This window comes from Antechinus flavipes, chromosome 6, assembly GCF_016432865.1.
Source record: "Antechinus flavipes isolate AdamAnt ecotype Samford, QLD, Australia chromosome 6, AdamAnt_v2, whole genome shotgun sequence".
In the NCBI taxonomy this organism is placed as follows: Eukaryota; Metazoa; Chordata; class Mammalia; order Dasyuromorphia; family Dasyuridae; genus Antechinus; species Antechinus flavipes.
Genome location: NC_067403.1, coordinates 204,699,442 through 204,720,484, shown reverse-complemented (window position 1 = coordinate 204,720,484; position 21,043 = coordinate 204,699,442). Strand labels below are relative to the sequence as shown.

The 21,043-nt window shown below is 39.1% G+C and overlaps 1 protein-coding gene across 2 annotated transcripts; it reads right to left on the bottom strand.

The window, feature by feature from the left end:
* Positions 1 to 872: 872 nt before the first annotated feature.
* SAAL1 (serum amyloid A like 1) lies at positions 873 to 20,001 on the bottom strand. 2 transcript variants are annotated; one of them, XM_051964033.1, is made up of 12 exons: positions 19,775 to 20,001; positions 15,947 to 16,063; positions 14,887 to 14,970; positions 13,742 to 13,821; positions 12,974 to 13,033; positions 12,732 to 12,847; positions 12,111 to 12,291; positions 10,622 to 10,704; positions 10,339 to 10,527; positions 6,478 to 6,671; positions 4,088 to 4,180; positions 873 to 2,501 (listed from the first exon to the last, which is right to left on the bottom strand). In XM_051964033.1, the coding sequence occupies exons 1-12, from the start codon at positions 19,907 to 19,909 to the stop codon at positions 2,415 to 2,417; spliced, it is 1,419 nt and encodes a 472-aa protein (XP_051819993.1). In that variant the 5' UTR covers positions 19,910 to 20,001; the 3' UTR covers positions 873 to 2,414. The 2 variants fall into 2 exon arrangements, with proteins under 2 accessions (XP_051819993.1, XP_051819994.1); XM_051964034.1 differs by having other exon boundaries at positions 15,971 to 16,063.
* Between the last annotated feature and the right edge of the window lie 1,042 nt (positions 20,002 to 21,043).

The window sequence follows — 21,043 nt, the reverse complement described above, 5'->3', positions numbered from 1 at the left end:
TCAAAACTACCTGAAAATTCCACAAGGAATCTTAAATGGAAGACCACATTCTTTCTATATTACCCCTTCACTTACTCCAGGATCCCTCTCCTTTGCAAATGTTCTAGGGACTTTTTTCTCATTTAGAATTAAGAAAATGGATACTAATGCACAGCTGGTAGTTAACTGATCCAACCTATCTGGAGAGCAATGTATACCCTTTGATCCAATATTACTACTACCAGGTGTGTATCCCCAAAAGATCATTAAAAAAAAAGGGGAAAGACTCACATGGATAAAAATATTTATACAGCTCTTTTCATGGTAGTAAAAAATTGGAAATATAGAAAATTACCATCAGTTGGGGAATAGATGAACAAGTTGTAGTATTCGAATGTAATGGAATACTATTGTGCTATAAGAAATGATCAGCAGGCAGACTGATGAATTGATGCTGAGTGAAGTAAGCAGAACCAGGAGAACATTGTACACAATAATAGCTAGACTGTGTAATAATTAGCTTTTTTCAGCAATACAGTGATCCAAAACAATTCCAAAAGACTTGTGATGGAAAATGCAATTCAGATCTAGAGAAAGAACTATGGTGCTTGAATGCAGATCGAAGCATACTATTTTCACTTTTTTTTTCTTCTTTCTTGTGGTTTTTCTCTTTTGTTCTGATTTTTCTTTCATGTCATGACTAATATGGAAATATATTTAATATGATTATACATGTATAACCTATATCAGATTGCTTGCTTTCTTGAGTAAGGAGGAAGAGAAGGAAAGGAAGAACAATTTGGAACTTAAAACTCATAAAAATGAATGTTGCGTCTTTACATGTAATTGGAAAAAAACACTAAATGCAAAAAAAAGCATTAAGAAAAACAAAATAGAAATAATTCTTTTTTATTTTAATTGATAGCTTTATGGAAAAGTTTTCAACTATATCAAAAATAACATAATCTATATAGAGCAACTCTGAACACTGAAAAACATGGTATACAAAGCAGTGAGTGAACCTCCAAAGCAAAGAATTCCATTGCTCCCATATATCTTTGGGATCAAACCATTAGAAGCATCCTCTCCCCCAGGGGCTCATAGTATTTATATTAAAAATTGTTCACTCCTACTCAAAACTTGTTCTCGTGATAGAATATGAAATCTATTTATGTTAAGATCTGATAAGCATTACCCTTCCAAAGAATGTTTTAATAGTTCACAGGTAAAAAGATTAATGTCTAACAGGAAAACTTCCAGCACCAACCTGAAATGTACAATCTGCACTTGTATTTTACTGGGAGGCACAACTTATTTTCTCTGATCATGGGGGGTTATTTTAGTTACTTTCTCTGTTTATACTAAGGTCAGTACCAAAACTCTGAACAAAAATACAAAAGAAATCTACCAGCTTTGGCTTCTTTTGCTAGCATGGGTAAATTACTACAAAAATGGCCTTGAGAAAAGTAGAGAAATCCAGAAAGGATGCAAAAGCATGTATAAAATTTTATTTATATTTGCACATAGTTTGTGAAGATTCCAACACTTTGTAAATTTCGGGATGGGAAAGCTCTGCCAAGAAAGGCAAAATGTGATCTAAATTAGAATTTGTGGGCCAAAATATCGTGATATGAATAGGGAAAATATTACCAGAGTCTGTTGAGTGTGACTTTGGAATCTATAATGAACAAAAACCAAACATGTCTGGTGGTCCTTCATTTGTTTGTGGAAACAATAAAAGCCAAAAAGGGAAGAATTCTGACATCCCAGACCAGTGTAACTGGTCACAGTGGCAAATAACATTGGGACCATCACCAAAATCTGACAAGCAAAAGAAGTCATGAGTTACATTATCACTCAATCAGGGGAGAGCTATCACTCAAAATTCAGTGAACTGAAAGCAATTATTGTATGTACTTGCAGTGGAATTCAATTGCAAAGGAGGATTTCCATACCATCCAATACTACTAAATATACTGGTCCTTTTTTACAAACTGTCCAACATCAAACTCTAAGAGGTTTTAGCTACTCTTCTCAAGTATTTTAAGATTTTAAGATGATTGGCATAATGACCATAAACAAATTCCTCTTTAAATGTCTAAGGTCTAATACCTACTTGCATGTGAAATTCTGACACAAACCTCAAGTTCAGGGCAAGCTTTCCCTGTTGACACCCTAAATACTAGCATGAGGGGCTTCAACAGAAGCTGACAAACCAACACACTCAATGAGAGATTTATACTCCTGACTAGAACACACAAAGGGGCAGGGAATAGGGCGGTCCCAGTCCATGGGGGTTTACGAGTCCTCTGTTGTTCTTCAGACACTCCATCAGGTTGGCAAGGTTTACTGAAGGCTGGGATATATCACATTCTTTAGCCAAGGAAGAAACAGTCTTTTCCTTCAGTAAAGGCTGTTCTGTTCTAGTTTCAGTGCTATGCCTTCAAACTTGGAAAGTCCTTCTCCAGATCATCCACAAGAGCCTTGTCAGCTTCATGAAGGACCTTAAGGAAGTCTTTTACCTACAATCAAAGAAAACACAACATTACACAGATTTGCCCTTCCCGTGAATTTACATATCACACAAGGGGCAATTGCATACTCCATTAATATCAATATTATCATCTTAATATCAATAACTTCTAGTTCCTCTTTCCAAACACAAGGTAAATGGACTTTGCCCTTCCATTTAGTGCCATGACTAATATTTTCTAATTTGCCTCCACTCCCAATATCTAAAATCAGATTTTGGGATTAACACTACCTTCCATGTTTAAATGACCTTTGATTGTCCCACTCATGAGATAATTGTTAAGGAAAATCCTACTGGATGCCACAGTGTAAGAATCCTGCTTGTCTTTTTATATTGTCTACTATATATACAATGAGCAGGGGATGAAGATCAGGAGAGTTTAAACAGTTACAATATCAATTTGGAAAATAAGTGTAAATCAATAGAGACTAAATGTCTCAAGACTTGGCATGTGGTTGAGGGTGAAGGAGGGCCTTCATGTCTTCTGGGTCTTCTGGGCTGGCATGGGAGCTGAAAGCCTCTAATCTATCCTCTCCCAAGGCTTACAGACATCCCTCTACTCTGCTCTCTGCTGATTAGTCCTCCCACTCTTTCTCTACACCAGATCCCATCACCACTAGCTCTATTCATCTGAGGAGTTTCCCTGTCCTCTCTCCCACTTCCAATCTTGCCACCATATTGCTATCAGAGCACTCTTTCTTAGGCCCAGTTCTGATTCCAGCAGTCTCTGCCTTAAAGTCTTAGCTGCAGCTTCTTAATGCATTCCCAATCCAGTCCGCAATGCTCTATTTGGTAATTCAGGGCCTTATCTCATAAAGCTCTCTTCCACAGAGCTATGCTCCCCCCAAACAGGATAACTCCTCATTCCCCAAACACAAGATATTTTTCTGGGTCTCTAGCCTCTGCTCAACTTGGGCCTTGTATCTGAAATGCCTTTTTTCCCTTACTTTGTAAAGTTCTATGTACCTCCAATCCAAGCACTGCTCACTTCAAGAAATCTCCCCCTGATCCCCTGGTTGGTAATGAGCCTCCTTTCCCACCCTCACCCCACTCCCAGAGAGTTCATGTGATATTTTGTTTTGAAACCAACTTTCTAATATATTTTTCACAAAACAGTGTATATCATACCTACCCATCTTTAAGCATTGCTCCTCATTAAATAATACATTTTTCGAAGGCAAGAACTGTGTCTTTTCTAAATTTTTTATTTTCCCCCAGTCTCTAACATTATTCTCTGCTCTCAGTAAGTTTTTGATGAGCGTTTTTGTAATAAAGGAATTTAAACTCTAACTGCAGAAAGGGAACAGGCATCTCTGACCCCCCCTCCCCCACTAACCCCCACACTAAAATCTACAAGTAGCTGGGTCATCCAGTGGTTAGAGGGCCAGACTTGGGAGTCAGGAAGAGTCAGCTGGAGAAGGAAATGGTGAACCACTCCAGCATTTTTGCCAAGCAAATCCTAACCAGGGTCACCAAGACTCAGACACAAATAATCACTTAAACATCAACACGAAGTCCTACTAAATCCACATGTCACTGCAACATTGCACTCTATGTGAGGCTCCTCACACTCACCACAGAGCAGTACAGGGGAAGAAGGTTCTTGAATGCACAGGAACATTTCTGTTTGTTTAGATGATCCTCCTTAAGAGCCTGGAGGGTAATTTCCTGGGAAAAAAGTATATATATATATATATAAAAAGCCACAAAGCAGCAGAGGAAGCTATCACAGAGCCTGATCTAGCCATCCTTTCTGTGGTTTTCCTTTTCTCTTCCCTCAAGTGTTTCTCTGATGCCCGGACTGGCACTGATGATACTGCCAAAACCTTCCATGTGTCTTATGGGTATTTAATGTACCCTGATGTCTCTGGTAAAAAACCGAATGATCTGGAGGCACAGATGAGGGTTTTGGCTTTTTCTCTCCCTGAAAGTTATAGCTTCAGAAGAGATGGGAGAATAAGGAAAGTGCAACGATCATCCAGCATCTAGATGGGATAGAAAAACAGGAGGTTTTTCTGGGCTACTATTTGCAACATCAGAAGGATGGGCTCCTCATAATGAACAATATGAACTTCACAATGGCTGGTAAAAAAAGAATTAGCAGGAAACTTGGTGTTCTAATCAAGCTTTAAAGTTAAAACTGAGGAAAAGGAAGAAAGATATCCAGCTAAAACTAAAAAATAGACATTATGGAGGACAACATAAATGGCACAGAAAATGGGAAAATACTGGAGGAGAGGCTCAGTTACTTTTAAGGAAAATTAACAAAAGATCAGAAAACTACTCTGACTCAGAAGCATAGTGTTAGGTAATAAAAATGAACATGAAATGTTAGAATATGGAAATTAATAAGGTCACATAGACAGTAGGAAGGGATTTAAGAATAAAATGAGGGACATATACCAAAAAAGCTTAAATGCATAGGAAATTTAATAAACTGAGGAATATTGATAAGGTGGGGAACATTTGGTGAAGATAAAAGGAAAAACAGAAGCAATCTTGTAAAAAAAAAATATGCTACAGATGCTGTTCAGAGGTTTATAAATCATGCTTTCTTAATAAAAAAACACAAAATTGACACACAAGAACGATACTGTAAAGAAAGACTTCAGTCACTCAGCCATGAACTAGAATTCTCATTCTACAAAAAGCAAAACATTCCACAAATTAATAAACTGCTTTGCTGACAATTTCAGCTCACAGAAGGTAAAGGAAACATGGAGGGAAATTGAGCAGGTAAACTTGATTCTGACAAATGAGGAAAATGGATTAATAAAGTAAAATTAGCAATAACTCTACAAGGAAATGATTCCATCCTCTTAGGCTTCATCAAAGGAAGCTCCATGCAGCTATATTTCCCTGAGATTAACAGTGAGATGTGAGAGAAAGAGGGCTGGACTTTAGAGGAGAGTTCTGGCAATTAGCTATGTGCTCATGGGCACATCTTCTTGGAGTTTCAACGTTTATCACTTATAAAATAGAAGGAAAACAGGCAAAGCCTACTTCATTGGGGTGCTGAGAAGAAAGTACTTATTACCTTTATTACCCTAGGTTTTAGAAAAACAAATCATTAATCAGTTAGAGGAAAGCATGTCCAAAAAAAGGTGAATAGGATCATAAGAGTTTGAAAATCATATTTGATGACAACTCTAAAATGAATGTTTCTGAAAAAGAGAAAACAGATCAGGAAGAGTAGATGCCCTCAAATTTTTGAAGAGCTATCATGTGGAAAAGGGAATTGATTTAGTCCAAGTAGTTTTGAGGGGCAGAACAAAGACCAAAAGTTGGAAATTACCAGAAGACAAGATTTGAGCACAACGTAGATGACTGTCTAACAATGCTTTAGTTGTTCCAATTGAGAATGGGTTTGATAGGTAGAGAGCCCCCAAATTCACTAAAATTTGCATCTCTGAGGAGATGGGTAGGAAATTCAATCACTAAGATTCTACAGTAAATAAACTACAGTGGAAAAGTTTTGGAGGAGGGGTAGATGATCCATGATTTCACAGATACAAGGAAATCACAAGTGTGAAGATTGGTTCTATACATGAAAGCCATATCAGAGAGGGGTCTGGGGCAGAAAACAAGGGATTGATGCCTATGATCGTGTGACTAACAGGTGTCAGGTGCAGGGCTGAAGTCCAAGCCTTTCAAGGGCTCATGGTGGCCCTCTAGCTTTTCGACACCATTGTTTCTCAATGGAATCTAAGTTCATATTTTCAAACAAAGATTCTCCTGCAGCAGAGTTGAGTTCCCTATCCTGCTGCCCAGCCTCTAAAATCCATGCATTAAGCACCAACTCATTCTTTGGAGCCATCACCTGGACAGTCACACCGTGTTCTGAACATCTTCCCCCTCACTTCTCCTTCCCACCCTCTACAAAAGCTTAGGATAGCAATCCTCCCAGGAACCATGCCTGGCCCTTCCTTACCTGAAGGGTCAACATAAAAAGGATCTTTTAGTACCTTTGTCAAGTCCTGAAAAATATTAGAAAGTAATTCACATGAAACATCCTTCAAGACTTTCAAGTGGAAGTCCTCCTCAGTTATAGCAGACTTTTCAGTTTCTTCAGTATTGGAATCTGCTAAAGTCATTGATCTTTTCTGACAGTGCTCCATGTTCTGCAAGACTCGAATCAAGGTGCCGATTAGAGGCAGATCTATTGTATAACCAATAAATGAAGAAATACAAAGTCAGAAATATATAGATTTTTAAGAAATATAATCAACTCAAATATAACTATTGTGTTCTATAAATGCCAATTGTCAATTCTAAATCAAGAGATTAAGCATGACAAAAGAAGAATGAAGACTTTACATTCAAAATATGAAAAAAATCTAAAGGCAATATCCCAGCCTGATCTTATCCTATACTGTCCAATATCTCTGCATTAATTTGAGCGATTATTGCTAATAGGCACCTAACATTTTTAATGCTAACAGATATGTAGGATCTCCCTGATGTTAGACATTCCTTCTAAAGTAATGAATGCAACCCATCCCCTGTGCCTCTACCCCACCTCTTTCTATAAATTCCCTACAAGGGTCTGCAGAAGCCCTTTCCTCCAAATTCCTTGAAATTTTGTGGCTCCCTACTGAGCACATGACCTGCTCATGGACATTTCACTTTCATAGCAGGACTGGCCCACCTTCCTCCAGTCATATATCCCTCTGATGATGTCTTTTTCATTATTTCTCCAGCACTATTCTTCATTGGTCATTCATCTTCTGCCCTCTACTTCAGGCATCCGAATGCCCGAAGTATCTGTACATAAATGTTTGTATATTGTCTCCCCTAATAGAATGTGAATCCTTTAAGGAAAGGGATCATCTTCTGTCTCTTTTCCCAAAGCTTAGCCGAGTTAATAAATACTAGATAACTGACTGATTGGTCATACGACTGATTTTAGCATTACCCATAACTATTCTATCTTCTAAGATCTAGAACTGTCAAGTTCTGTCAAGTCACAAGATTCTTACATATTCGATTACTCCCTCGGTCTTTCTCCTTCTAACCCACACACCTCTCCCCATCAGTGTTTGGTCCCTTGGCTCTGGCTTTCCTTCCTTGACCTTAAGGTTGACCAGTTCAATTAGACTCTGTCCTAGTCTCTTGGATTCTTTGCCCTCCTTGTCTTATTGCCTGGCACAACTTGTCAAAGCTTCATCCTCAGATAACATCATCTTCCTTCTCCGTGCCCTCACGTGCTGCTGAATATCAACTGAATTATACATAATTGTCAGACTGTCAAGTGGATACATTAACAGGTTATTATTTAATCTTTACTGAGCCCTCTTTGCTGTAGGACAATCCTTTTGTGCTTCTCCTATTTACTCTTTATCCAACTCTCCAGTGCAGCTATTCAAAAATTTCTCTCTCTTCCTCTCAGACTCCAACTCTACCTTCAAAAAAATGCCATTATTCACTGAGAACGCTCCCTTTTCCTCTCTTCTTCTTCAGTCTCTGAAAAACAGCTAAACCCCTCTGGTCTGGGGAAGACCTAAGTCTTCTCTACTTGTGCTCTTGATCGCAGCCACTCCAACAGCCTGTCCCCTTAATGGCTGCCCCCTCTTTCTATTGTCCTCTATTTCTCTTAATCCACTGACTCCTTCCCCAACTCCTCCAAGCATTCCCAGTCTCTTTCACCCTTAAAAAAATATCCTGATTCTACCTTCTCTTCAAGTTCTTTTCACTGTTAACTTCTTACAGATGATTACTTATATGTATTACTCCTACATCCTCCTCTTCCACTCAATTCCTTGCAATTTTGCTGCTGACTCTTAATACTTAAAAGAAACTGTCCAATAATTTCTTACTGACTAAGTCCAATGGACTTTTCTCAATCTTCATTATACCTTACCTCTGTGCAGCTTTAAACACTATCAAGATTTCCTCTATGCCCTCCCCACTTCCAAACATCCCTATTTCTGTCAGAGGTATGATCATTCTTCCAGTGTTTTAGGTCCAAAGTCTTAACATTATGCTCAACATTTTACTTACCTTCAACCCAGATAACCAATCAGTTGTTCAAACTTACTATTTTTCCTCCCACAATATCTCCAGTATGACACCCTCTCAGTAGCCACTATAGTTCAGATCCCAATTGCATCCATCTACATGACTGCCAATAGCCTCCTGCTTAGTCTCTTTGCCTCAAGTCTTAGGCCCCTCTCTCATCCTAAACACAGGTCCCAATGGAATTTTCCTTATCCATAAATTTAATCACACTCAATCTGAATTCAATCCTTCAATGGACAGTTGCTATTCAAGAAAACCATTTAATCTCTCTCAGCCTTAGTTTCCTCATCTGTAAAATGGGGATAACAATTCCTATTGCCCAGGATTATCAGTCAATAAGCATTTATGAAGTACCTACTATGCTTCCAGGTATATGCAAAAAAAGGCAAAAAAGAAATCCTTACTCCTAAGTAACTCATAGTCCAATAGGAGACACATACAACATGCATACAACTATGTACAGACAAGGAAAAGAATAAAATGGAAATTATCTCAGAGGGATTCATTCAGGAAGATCAGAAGTTTCTTGTAGAAAGGACTTTAGCTGGAATTTGAAAAAAGTCAGAGGAGGCAGGAAGCAGAAGAAGGAGAGAGCATTCTGTGAATGGGGGACAGTCGGGAAAAATGAATGGAATTAAGAGATAGACAGTCTTGAGAGAATAACAACAAAAACTATCACAGAAATACAAGGAATGAGGCATAAAAAGACTGGAAAGGTAGGAGAGAGAGAGCATTCTGTGGATGGCGGACAGTCGGGAAAAATGAATGGAATTAAGAGATAGACAGTCTTGAGAGAATAACAACAAAAACTATCACAGAAATACAAGGAATGAGGTATAAAAAGACTGGAAAGGTAGAAGAGAGCCAGAATTTAAAGATTTTTGAACGTATATATGATCCTAGAGGTGTCACTGGAGTTTAGTGAATGAACTGTGTCGGGGTAGAGGAATGATATGGTATTCATTATGGAAATGGACTTCTACATTGGCAGGATGACCACTATCGAGGATATTCTTTATAATAAAATATTTGATTAAAAGATCAGTAAAAACACTATTAATGCAGACTACTTGCTAATTCATCATACAGCATAAGAAATTAAAATAGTATTTGCTAAAATTGAATTCTGCCTATCCTTTGTGCAAATTTCGGTTATCAGAGTTGCAATCTTGTCTCTATCATTTCTACTAAAGTTATTACTAGCTTGGTAAGTTTTGTTGGTCACACATGGAATGTGTACAACTATTTTTAATATTACTAGCGTTAAAAAGAGGGTCATCATGTAATAGAATATTATTGTCCTATAGAAAATGATGAGCAGGTTGATTTCAGAAAAGCCTGGAAAGATACATGAACTGATACTAAATAAAGTGAGTAGAACCAAAAGAACATTGTACATAGCAACAAGATTATGTGACGATCAACTATGACAGACTTGGCTGTTTTCAACAATGAAGTGATTCAGGCCAGTTCCAATAGACTTGTGATGGAAAGAGCCATCTGCATCTAGAGTGTACTATGGAGGCTGAATGTAGATCAAAGTATAGTATTTTCACCATTTTTTGGTTGTCATAGTTTGTTCGCTTTTTTTTCTCTCTCATGACTTTTCCCCCTTTTGATTTAATTTTTCTTGCACAGCATGACAAATATGGAAATAAGTCTAGAAGAATTGGACATATTTTGGAAAGGTTTTGCAAAGGTGAATGTTGGGAACTATCTTTGCATACATTTGGAAAAATAAAAAGCTATTAAAAATAAAGAAAGAAAAGAGTCATCAATTCGTACAACTGGTAAAAAACAATACTTGCCATTTTCCATCTTTATAAATTCCTGTTCAGCCTGTGACACATACACAGCAGATAATACTGAGAAGATGGAGGCCAATACTGTTTTCTGTTCCTGAAGTATGATCGGTGGATCATCAGGCTGACAAAAGTCATGGCAGGCCACATCACAAAGAAAATTCCAAATATTTCTTCCAGTATCAGGAGGCTGAACTTAATTAAAGAAAGCACTGATTCAAAAAGGGAAAATAATGAAATGACTAATATGAGTTATCATCATTCTCATACTTCTCTGTAAAATACTTACCAATTACCTGAATTCCACCATCCACAGTAGTAAGTAGTTGTAAGATGTGCATATAAACCTCCAGTCCTTCTGGGTTATCAAAACTGCATGCAAACAACAAAAACACAAACTCCATGACTTTCAGGCCCAAAGAAAGGTAAACCTAGAAAACAACCCCAGATCCAAACCTTTCAACAAGAAACTCCACAAAGAGACTTTGGGTGTTTTACTTTACTCAAACCAATAGGATTTCATCCCATCACCCCCTAAAAGACTGTTTTCTAGAGTATGTCATCATGGCAGCAGCAATAGTGTTTGTTTCTTTATTGGTTGTTCTGAGTACTGCTTCCTCTCTTCAATGGTGAAAACTAAAAAGGAAACACCTTCAGCATCAGCAATGCCTGTGACCCAATGTCTAGATTCAGACCAACTGTCTCCTTTTAGATCTCCATCCAACAAGGAAAAAGAACCCTTTAGAGAGACTAACAGAGGAGACAACTCAACAAACCTTTATGAAGTAACTTTTACATGCAAAGCATGCTAGGTGCTAGAAACACAAATTTGAAAAATGACTCAGTCCCTGCCCTCAAAAAGTTTACCTTCAAGGAAGATATAACACAAAGTATTAGACATTAATTATTATTACTTTTAGCTGATTAGATCTCATTTTAGAGGTTGTATGTCAAATGAGCCTTGATGGAAAACAACAATTTCAAAAGGAAGAGAGGAGGAGGGAATATGTTCTAGACACAGAGATTGGCCTATACTAATAAAGAGGGGCAGGATGGCATTGGGAACAGCTAATAGTCCCTATAGTTAGAATAAGTAAAGGGAAATAGAGTTAATCAACTCAAAAGGAGTTAAGAAATTTGTACTTTGTTCAATGGGTATTAAAGAATGACAGAGTTTGTTGATAGGAGAGTGACCTGACAATTAGTTCTAAACATAAATAAGCAAAAGTACTTTGGCTGCTATGTGATGGATGAATCAGAGGAAGATAAATAAGGTTATCATAATGGTTCAGCTGAGAAGAGAGGAAGATCTAGAATTATGGTGGTATTCAAATAAGAAGAAGAGATGGAAGTTAACTCTACTGTACAAGCAGAATCAATACAATAACTAATGGAGGAGGGGAGGATGAAGAAAGAGTCAAAGAGGAAGTTAAGTCCTAGTTTTGAATCTTAGAGGACTTAGAAGACAGTAGAACAATCAGCCGAGGCCTCATCCCAAGGGAATAAAGACCTAGAGCCTCCACAATAGAGAATTGGGCAGTGGTAGGGGCAGGGCACTGTGGCACTGCCCCATTCTCTGCCCTGTGGAGTGGGGGGGAAGGGGAGGGAGAGGTCCAGAGCCCAGACCACCAAAGAGGACGTAAGAGCCTACAGAATTTGTCCTCTGGGCCCCTGAGTTGCTGTTTGACCACACACTAGTCAAAGGCCTCCTAACCCCTGCAGGTAAAGGAGGTTCCCAGGGAAGTCCAGGGTTACACAACTGCTCAGTGCAATCCTACCGGATTTGTTTGGCAGCTTCCAGTACGCAGGGGACAATCTTCAATGAGGTTTGCTCTTCAGAATCCCCAGAGGACTGATCTGGGACTTGAGCAGCACTATTTCCAATCCACTCCACCATTAGCTTCTCATCTAAGTCAAAGAGCTTATCAACCACCTCACCTACTTTCACCAGCAAGTCAACTGCAAAGAAGAAAATATCCAAGAAACCAAAGAGAAAATTTTGAAAGTAACAAAGTTAATGAAAATCCTTAAAGAAAATCACCAGACAAAAAATCAAACTCCTACACTGGCATCAATGTTCTGAGGGACTTTTCCTCTCTTGTGATTCTTTCTTTCTTAAGAGAGGGCTTTATCACTGTCCTGAGCACAAACAGAATAATTCATCTTAAAGAAACTTTACAAGCAACATGGAACAAGAGGGCTAAGGAGCTAATCTCAGAATCAGGAAACTCTAAAGCCTTCTATACTAATGAAATCATCCATTTAATAGCTACCTCTACCTTGAGCTAAATGATTTTTTTAAACTACTTCTTGTGATCAAGGTACATTTTTCTCTGAGCTTTATTTTAACCATTAAAGATACCCTAAAATTTGATTCTTCAAAAAGCTTGGTTACCTACCATTTGTTGAGCTTGACATGATGAAACAAATGCTTTCATAGACAGCTGGATTTTCCCGTATCCTTTCAATCCAAATATTGGCAACTTGTGGCTGGGAAAGGCATGTTAGCAGTAACCTATATGAGATACATGAGCATAATGCTGAATTAAAATAAGGTAAATGCAAGTTTTCTCACGAAAAATATCCTCTACATTGTCTTTGTAGATAAAATATCTGGCTAAATACAAAGAAAATGGCGCACCTGCTTATTTCCAGCAGAGTAGGTGGATCCAAATCATACAAGCAGTGCAACAAAGTACGTCTATAAGATAAGAGAAATCAATTCACACATTCCTGTATGTATTTTCTTTTCACTAAAACATCATTTGAGTAAAATGTTTCATTTAAATTAATTTCCCAATCCCCCTTAATACTAAGTGCCTTTCTTCTGTTTATTATCTCCAATTTGTATATACCTGCTTTGTACAAACTAGTTTGTGTGTTGTTTCTCTCATTTGACTATAAGCTCCTCAAGAGCAGAAGCCATTTTGGGTATTCCCAACACTTAGAAGAATATATGGCATACTGTTTAACAAATGCTCGATGACCAAATGTTTGACATTTTCTGATTAGCAAAAATAAACTACTCAGTGAAAGGTCTGTTTTTGAAATTATAAATCTATTTTTTTTATTCTGAGAATTGAGAGAAAAGGATAATTATCATGAAACTCTAAAAAGAATGAAAGAACTTGAAATCTTCAAACTAAATACATAAAAGACCAAGAAGAATCCATCCTAGGATACAAACTTGCTGGACTAGGAGTCTAAAGCCTGTGACACATGTAGGGGTGTTTAGTAGGCTTGTTTTGCTTGGCTTCAAATAGCACTGCAAGAGAAGCTGATTTTGGCTCAAAATACAAAGAAACTGCCTAACTACTGAGCTACCCAAAAGTGATGGGTTTTACTAAATACAAAGCACATAAAAACAAAGTTAATGAAAACCTAATAATTATTATGAAATAAAACTTACCCAATATTTTTATCATTACTGATAGACACACATAATTCCTGGAAACAGGCCATATTGCCCAAAATTCCCACGCAAATCTCCTGCCAAACCAAGCATAAGTAATGAAGCACAAAAATAAATGTTTAAAAATTGGGTAAACACTGCAAAACAATTTTATAAAATCACCGTATGAAAAAAATGACTTTTTTATAGTTCAAAAGAGGTATTATAATTATTCAGCACTACTCTTTTCAACTTCATTGCTGCTATATTCATATTCAACCATATTGCTGCTACTCTTTAAGTGATCTTATATATTATACACATAGATTCCTACCAGGCAGAACTGAAAGAGAATGAATCCCCTCTAATGAGACCAGATTGATTATTTATCTTGGTCTCATCATGTGCCTTATTCAATCAAAAGCTTAGACGTAGGAAAAATAGAATATCCCTTAACAGGGAAAATATTAAGTCTTAATATTTTTAAGTCATTTCATTTGCAATGAAAAATTAACTGCACAAGTACAAGAGGAGGGATTTAAATATAAAGTATACAAGTCAAGTATAAGGCACTTCTGTGAAAAAGAAGTTTTGCAGCAGATTTCAAACTCAATATAAACCAACAGTGTGACATGGCAGTCAAAAAGTCAATGCAATCTTAGGTTGCATTATGAGAAGCACAGTGCCCAGAATGAAAGAAATAGTTATTCCATTGTATTCTGCCCTGGTCAGACTATAACTGGACTGTTGTGTTTAATTCTGATTATTACAATTTTAAAAGAATATTCATAAGTTGGAGAATATTATAAAAAAGTGAATGTGAAAATGCCTAGATATCATGCCATATGAAGCTCAGGTGAAGGAGAGTCTGGAGAGTAATGATTCTCATCAAATATGTGAAGTTGTATAATGCAGAATAATTAGACTTGTTCTGGTTGGCCTGAAGGGACAGAACTAAGAGGAATAGAAGTTGAAAGGGAAGAGTTAGGTCAGAGGAAAACCTTCCTAGCAATGAGAAAGAAATAGAGAACATCAATGGGAATGGGATGGTCAGAAGTGCCAAATATTGTAGATAGGTGACTTACCTCTTATAATTATTTCCAGGCAAAGTACAAAAGGGATCAATTACTACATTAAAGGCTAGCTTATATTTATGCACTTACCATTAGTCGAGGACACTTAGTCCTGGCCAAAACTCCCATGAATATGTCTGGGGCATTAAATTCATAGAGAAATAAAGCTACATCCTAAAAAGGAAAAATATTTAATGAATCAAGATCATTCTTTAGACCTTTAAAGACCTCACTTTTAACAACTTATTTTTTAAATATGTAGCTTATATTTTAGAAGTTATACATAAAAGACAAAGTGTGAAGTCAGAAATAGTGAAAAGATATAAAAATAGTATTGCAGAATCTTTCTAATATTGTCTCCAAGACAATGAAACTATGCTATAAAACAAAATCCATCATACTGGTGATTTATTTTCCAATTTGATATAAAATGTTTCTATCTTTACTGTATTTGTGCTATCCAAAGAAAACTACATTAAAGTATCACTAAAACCAGATTTTCACAAGGCTTTGGAAATAAGTTTTATAAATACTCAACAAAAAGCATATTCTCACCTATTAATTAAAAATATCACCAGAATACAAATGTTCTTCGTGCATTTAAAAATACTGTAGTCTTCTCATTTCTACTTCTACATTTGGCAGAGAACCAAACTATCTTTTAACTTGCTCATGAATTCATGGCAATTTTCATATTTCAAAGATGATAAAGACAGAAAAACAGATGTTTCCTTCTTCTTTCTCTCTCTTCTAGCCCTTCTAGCACCATGACTGCCTCAACTCCTAAACCTCTAATGCCTAAGTATAAAAAACATGAGAAAAAAATAAACTAAATCAGTCCTGGTGTATACCTATATGAGTATCACTGTCTGCAAATGGATTAGTTCTCAGCAAATTTTTGGCCTCTTAGGACCTTTAAGAGATGCCAAGTTACATCTAGCCAATACTCATTTACAGCAACAGAGAACTTCCTTCACTTCCAGAAAGAAAATTATATGAGCTGAAGTAGCCACTCCCCAGCACTACTTACAGTAGCAGCAGGAATAATTTAACAAGCTGGTCTCATTGCTGAGAAACAACACATGAGCACAGCTATTCATTAGCAGTTTGGGGGAAAAGCTTCCTTCCTAACAGGACCCTCTAGGCATACCTTATCCATTGACATATCCCACACCTTGCAAATTTCATTCTCCATTTCTTCATCCAGTTCTGTCAGTTGTTCCTCCACATTATTTGCCATAGATGTGTCTTTCTCAGGGTTAATAAGCTTCAAAAAGGTAAAGAAAGAAAAGGGATAAGTAAATAACACTCCCCATTTAATATTTTCTAACATTTTTTCTCAATTGTATTTTATTTTTCCAAATACATGTAAAGATTCTTTTCAGCATTCATTTTTTTTAAGATTTTATGTTCCACTATGCCTGAAGGGCTAATATGCACACTCTTTGACCCAGCAGTGTTTCTATTGGGCTTATATCCCAGAGATCATAAGAGAGGGAAAGAGACCCACATGTGCAAAAATGTTCATGGCAGCCCTCTTTCTAGTGGCAAGAAACTCTAACAGCCCATCAATTGAAGAATGACTAAGTTCCATAAGAATGTTATGGAATATTATTGTTCTGTAAGAAATGATCAGCAGGATGATTTCGGAGATTTACATGACTTACATGAACAAATGCTAAGTGAAATGAGCAGAACAAGGAGATCATTGTACAAGGTAACAAGAAGATTATACAAAGATCAATTCTTAAGGATGTGGCTCTTTCCAACTCTGAGATGACTGAGGCCAGTTCCAATAGTCTTGTGATGAAGACAGCCATCTACACCCAAAGAGAGGACTGTGGGAATTGAATGTAGATCACAACATAACATTTTGTTGTTCTTTACTTGAACTTTATTTTCTTTCTCATTTTTTTCTTTTTTATTTGATTTTTCTTGTGTGGCATGATAATTGTAGAAATATGCAAAGAAAAATTGCATATGTTTAACATATATTAACATATATACACTTGCTATCTACCATGTTTCCCCGATAATAAGACCTATCCCGAAAATAAGCCCTCCCCTTACTGTGTAAGATTCCTCTAAAATAAGTCCTCCCCTGAAAATAAGCCCTATTGAGATTGCTGCTGTAGTGAAGGTGATCCTCTGTGCTACACGCTACATACCCTCTGTATGCACCGTCCCTCCCTCCCCTCCATGAAACGCATGCTGCGTGCTTCGAGCTGCATCCAATCAGAGCTATAGCAGTGAGCGCATCATCCTGTTCTTCCCCAATGATTTGCTTGCTGGTGCCATTGAGAGCAGTGCTGCAGAGGAGAGCTGAGGCAGGACAACATAAAAACCCGGTATGTAAGCGGGAGTGAGGGGGCATGATGGAGGATAAAAGAAGAACTCAGGGGGCATAATGGAGGATAAAAGAAGAACTCAGCCAGCACTCACCGTGCTAAAGAAATGAAGAACTTCCTTGCAGAGAGAAGAACAGATCAAGTAATGATTCCTGCACACCTATCTCCACACCCTTGATATTGCAATAAACAAGCCATTCAAGGACCATTTGCACATGGAAGTCAATGACTACATTGAAAATAGAATGGAAAGAAATCAGCGTGGAAACTTTGTGAAGCCCTGTCTGCAAGAAGTCGTGACTTGGGATAAAATTACTGACAGCTGTGTCGCCAAGGCACTACGAGCAGGTTACCTGGACAAGATATGTTCATTTAAAGAGAGCTATATTGCTGGACATGACAAATTGGGTCCATTTCTTCTGAAGGAAATAGAGGCGCAAGACATCCAGGATGGAATTCAGGGTATGGACACTTACGATGATGATGTTGAAGATGACATGATCATTATTGAATAAAGGTACTTTTTTTTTGTTCACATTTACCTATTTATTAAAATTGCTGTCAATGTTCATTAAAATAAGCCCTCCCCTGAAAATAAGCCCTCTGGTGTTTTTCTGTCCAAAAAATTAATAAGACAGTGTCTTATTATGGGGAAAACATGGTAGGAGAGGGGATGGGGGGAGAAAATTTGGAACATGAGATTTTGCAAAGGTCAATGTTGAAATATTATCCATGCATGTTTTGAAAATAAAAATTAAAAAAAATTTTATGTTCCATATTTTTTCTTTCTCCCTCCCCAAGACAGCAAACAACCTGATATAGATTATACATGTACAATACTTTTAAATCTATTCCCATATTCGTCATGTTGTGCAAGAAAAAAATCAAACCAACAGGGAAAAAATTTTGAGAAAGAAAAAGCAAACAAACAAAAGTGAAAATACTATGCTTTGATCCACATTCAGCCCCCATAGTGCTCTCTCTTGATGAAGATGCCATTTTTGCCATCCCAAATCTACTGGAATTATCTTAAAACACTGTATTGCTGAAAAGAGTCAAGTCCATCATGGCTGATCATCACACAATCTTGCTGTTATTGTGTACAGTGTTCTCCTGGTTCTACTCATTTCACTCAGCAACAGTTCCTGTTAAGTCTCCAAGTCTCTCTGAAATCACCTGCTGATCATTTCTTACTGAACAATAATGTTCCATAACATTCATACACTATAACTTTATTCAGCCATTCTCCAATTGATGGGCATCCACTCAGTTTCCAGTTTCTGGCCACTACAGAAAGGACTGCCACAATACATCCAGCCATTCTGGAGAACAATCTGGAATTATGCCCCAAAAGTTATCAAACTGTGCATACCCTTTGATCCAGCAGTGTTTCTACTGGGCTTATATCCCAAAGAGATACTAAGGAAGGGAAAGGGACCTGTATGTGCCAAAATGTTTGTGGCAGCCCTGTTTGTAGTGGCTAGAAGCTGGAAATTGAATGGATGCCCATCAATTGGAGAATGGCTGGGTAAATTGTGGTATATGAATGTTATGGAATATTATTGTTCTGTAAGGAATGACCAGCAGGATGAATACAGAGAGGCTTGGAGAGACTTACATGAACTGATGCTAAGTGAAATGAGCAGAACCAGGAGATCATTAACAATACTACATGATGATCAATTTTATACAGATGAACCAAATCAGTTCCAATAAAGCAGTAATGAACCGAACCAGCTACACCCAGCAAAAGAACTCTGGGAGATGACAATGAACCACTACATAGAATTCCCAATCCCTCTATTTTTGTCCACCTGAATTTTTAATGCTAATTATACACTATTTCAAAGTCCGATTCTTTTTGTACAGCAAAATAACTGTTTGGACATGTATACATAAATTGTATTTAATTTATACTTTAACATACTTAACATGCATTGGGCAACCTGCCATGGGGGAGAGGGGGGAGGGAAGGAATAGGGGGAAAGAGGGTAAAAACTTCAGCAAAAGGTTGGCAATTGTCAATGCTGTAAAATTACCCATGCATATAACTTGTAAATAAAAAAATGAAAATAAAAAAATAAAGATTAAAAAAAAAGGGCCGCCACAAACATTTTTGCACATGTGGTTTTCCCCCTTTCTTTATGATCTCTTTGGATTACAGGCCCAATAGAGACACTGCTGGATCAAAGGGTATGCACAGTCTGATAGCCCTTTGAGCATAGCTTTACCCCAGAGATGATGTGGTATAGATGGGGGGGGGGGGGGGGGGGGAGCGGGGAGGATGGAAGGTGGGGGGTTAACAGATGGATCAGGGAGGAGAGAGGATAGATCTTAGTGGGGAGAGGGGTGGTCCTGGAACTGATGGGAAGGTGGGGTTTCACACTGAGGTTGTGGGTCTGGAGGCTGAGACAGGGCGGGGGAGGTGTGGATGGCGGGCAGGGGTCCAGCTTTGGGCGCTGGACTTAGAGACGGGCAGGAGCGGTGAAGAGAAAAGAGGGCGTGGAAGGGGAAGGGTACTTCCGGGGGTTATCACGGGTGGGGAGCACGGAAGAAGCTTGGGGGGAGGGGCGGTCAGGGTCTGAGCCAGGGGACTCTGCGGGGGAGGGGACGGCGGGCGGTGGCCGCACCTGGATGAGGCTGCCGAGAACGCCGAAGAGCCAATGTTTGCTGTAAATCGTGGCCCCGATGGCGTCTCCTCCCGCGGCCTCGGCCTCGTCCTCCGCCTCCGACCCTCTCCATGGAGGCGAGGGGTTTCGGTCCATGGCGAGCAGCAGCAAGAGCCCAGTTGGAGAAGGAGGAGCAGACGCGGGAGAGGGCCTCGCGCCGCCGCTGGCCACCAGGTCTCCCCCGGCAGCGCCCCCTGCTGGCTATACACCAGCTACAGAGTAGGGCTGGCTGAAGAAAGAGGGGCCCGTGAGGCGCGGGAGCCGAGGCCTCCCGCGACAGCGCCGCCTGGTGCCCACACGCCAGCTGCTCAGGAGCAGGAGTCGTGGCCGGAGCCCAAGGCATCTCGAGGGACTGAAGGCTAGGGAGTAGCCAGCCACCAAACGGACTGAACACGCGCTCTAGACACCAAGGAGAGTGGACAAGGACGAAGGCCAGACCCCTAGAGGTCTGAACGTCAGGAGTAAGGCCCCGGGGTAGCTGGACAACGGTACGAGGACAGAACGCTGGCCCGGGACTCGAACCTGGGGACTTAGACTCCACGGGGCCTCCTTTCTCCAGCGGCTCTGAAAAATCTCCCAGCCCGATTTCTTGAAAAACCTTCCCGCCATTTGTCTCCCTCGCTTTCTCTCCTCCGCCTTTCCCAGCTCCACAGCCCGCTTCCCGGCGCCGGACTCCGCCGAAGCCGCCCCGGAGGGATCCGGGGTCTCACTTCTTGCGTTTTGTTTTCTGACAAACCTCCACAAGCGTGAACACTCCCAACGCAGCCCGCGGAGCTGGGGAACCGCGTGTGGGCCTGCGTGGTCGGGGGAGGGCTTCGAGGCTTTCCGAGTTAATTGCGCGGCTGCTTCTGCCTTACCGGTGGTAGCCTGGGGCGTCGCAAGGTGGGGAGGGACCTCATCCCGATCTCCTCCTAAAACTGTGAGTTATAAGGGCAGGGGGATGACAGAGGTGGAAAGACGGAACCCTTTCAGACTTTAACTTGTTTGATTTTTTTTATTATAACTTTTTATTGACAGAACCCATGCCTGGGTAATTTTTTACATTATCCCTTGCATTCATTTCTATTCCGATTTTTCCCCTCCCTCCCTCCATCCCTTCCCCCAGATGGCAAGCAGTCCTTTACATGTTAAATAGGTTACAGTATATCCTAGATACAATATATGTGTGCAGAACCGAACAGTTCTCTTGTTGCACAGGGAGAATTGGATTCAGAAGGAATAGCCCGGGAA

What these genes read in the sequence shown, in the direction of transcription:
- SAAL1 (XM_051964033.1), bottom strand. Translation starts at nt 19,909, where the DNA reads ATGGACCGAAACCCCTCGCCTCCATGGAGAGGGTCGGAGGCGGAGGAC. An exon ending in GGGATATGTCAATGGATAAG is followed by an intron (nt 14,971 to 15,946) that starts GTATGCCTAGAG and finishes TTTCCTTTTTAG; the next exon opens with GATGTAGCTTTATTTCTCTA. An exon ending in ACTCTGCTGGAAATAAGCAG is followed by an intron (nt 12,848 to 12,973) that starts GTGCGCCATTTT and finishes TATCTCATATAG; the next exon opens with GTTACTGCTAACATGCCTTT.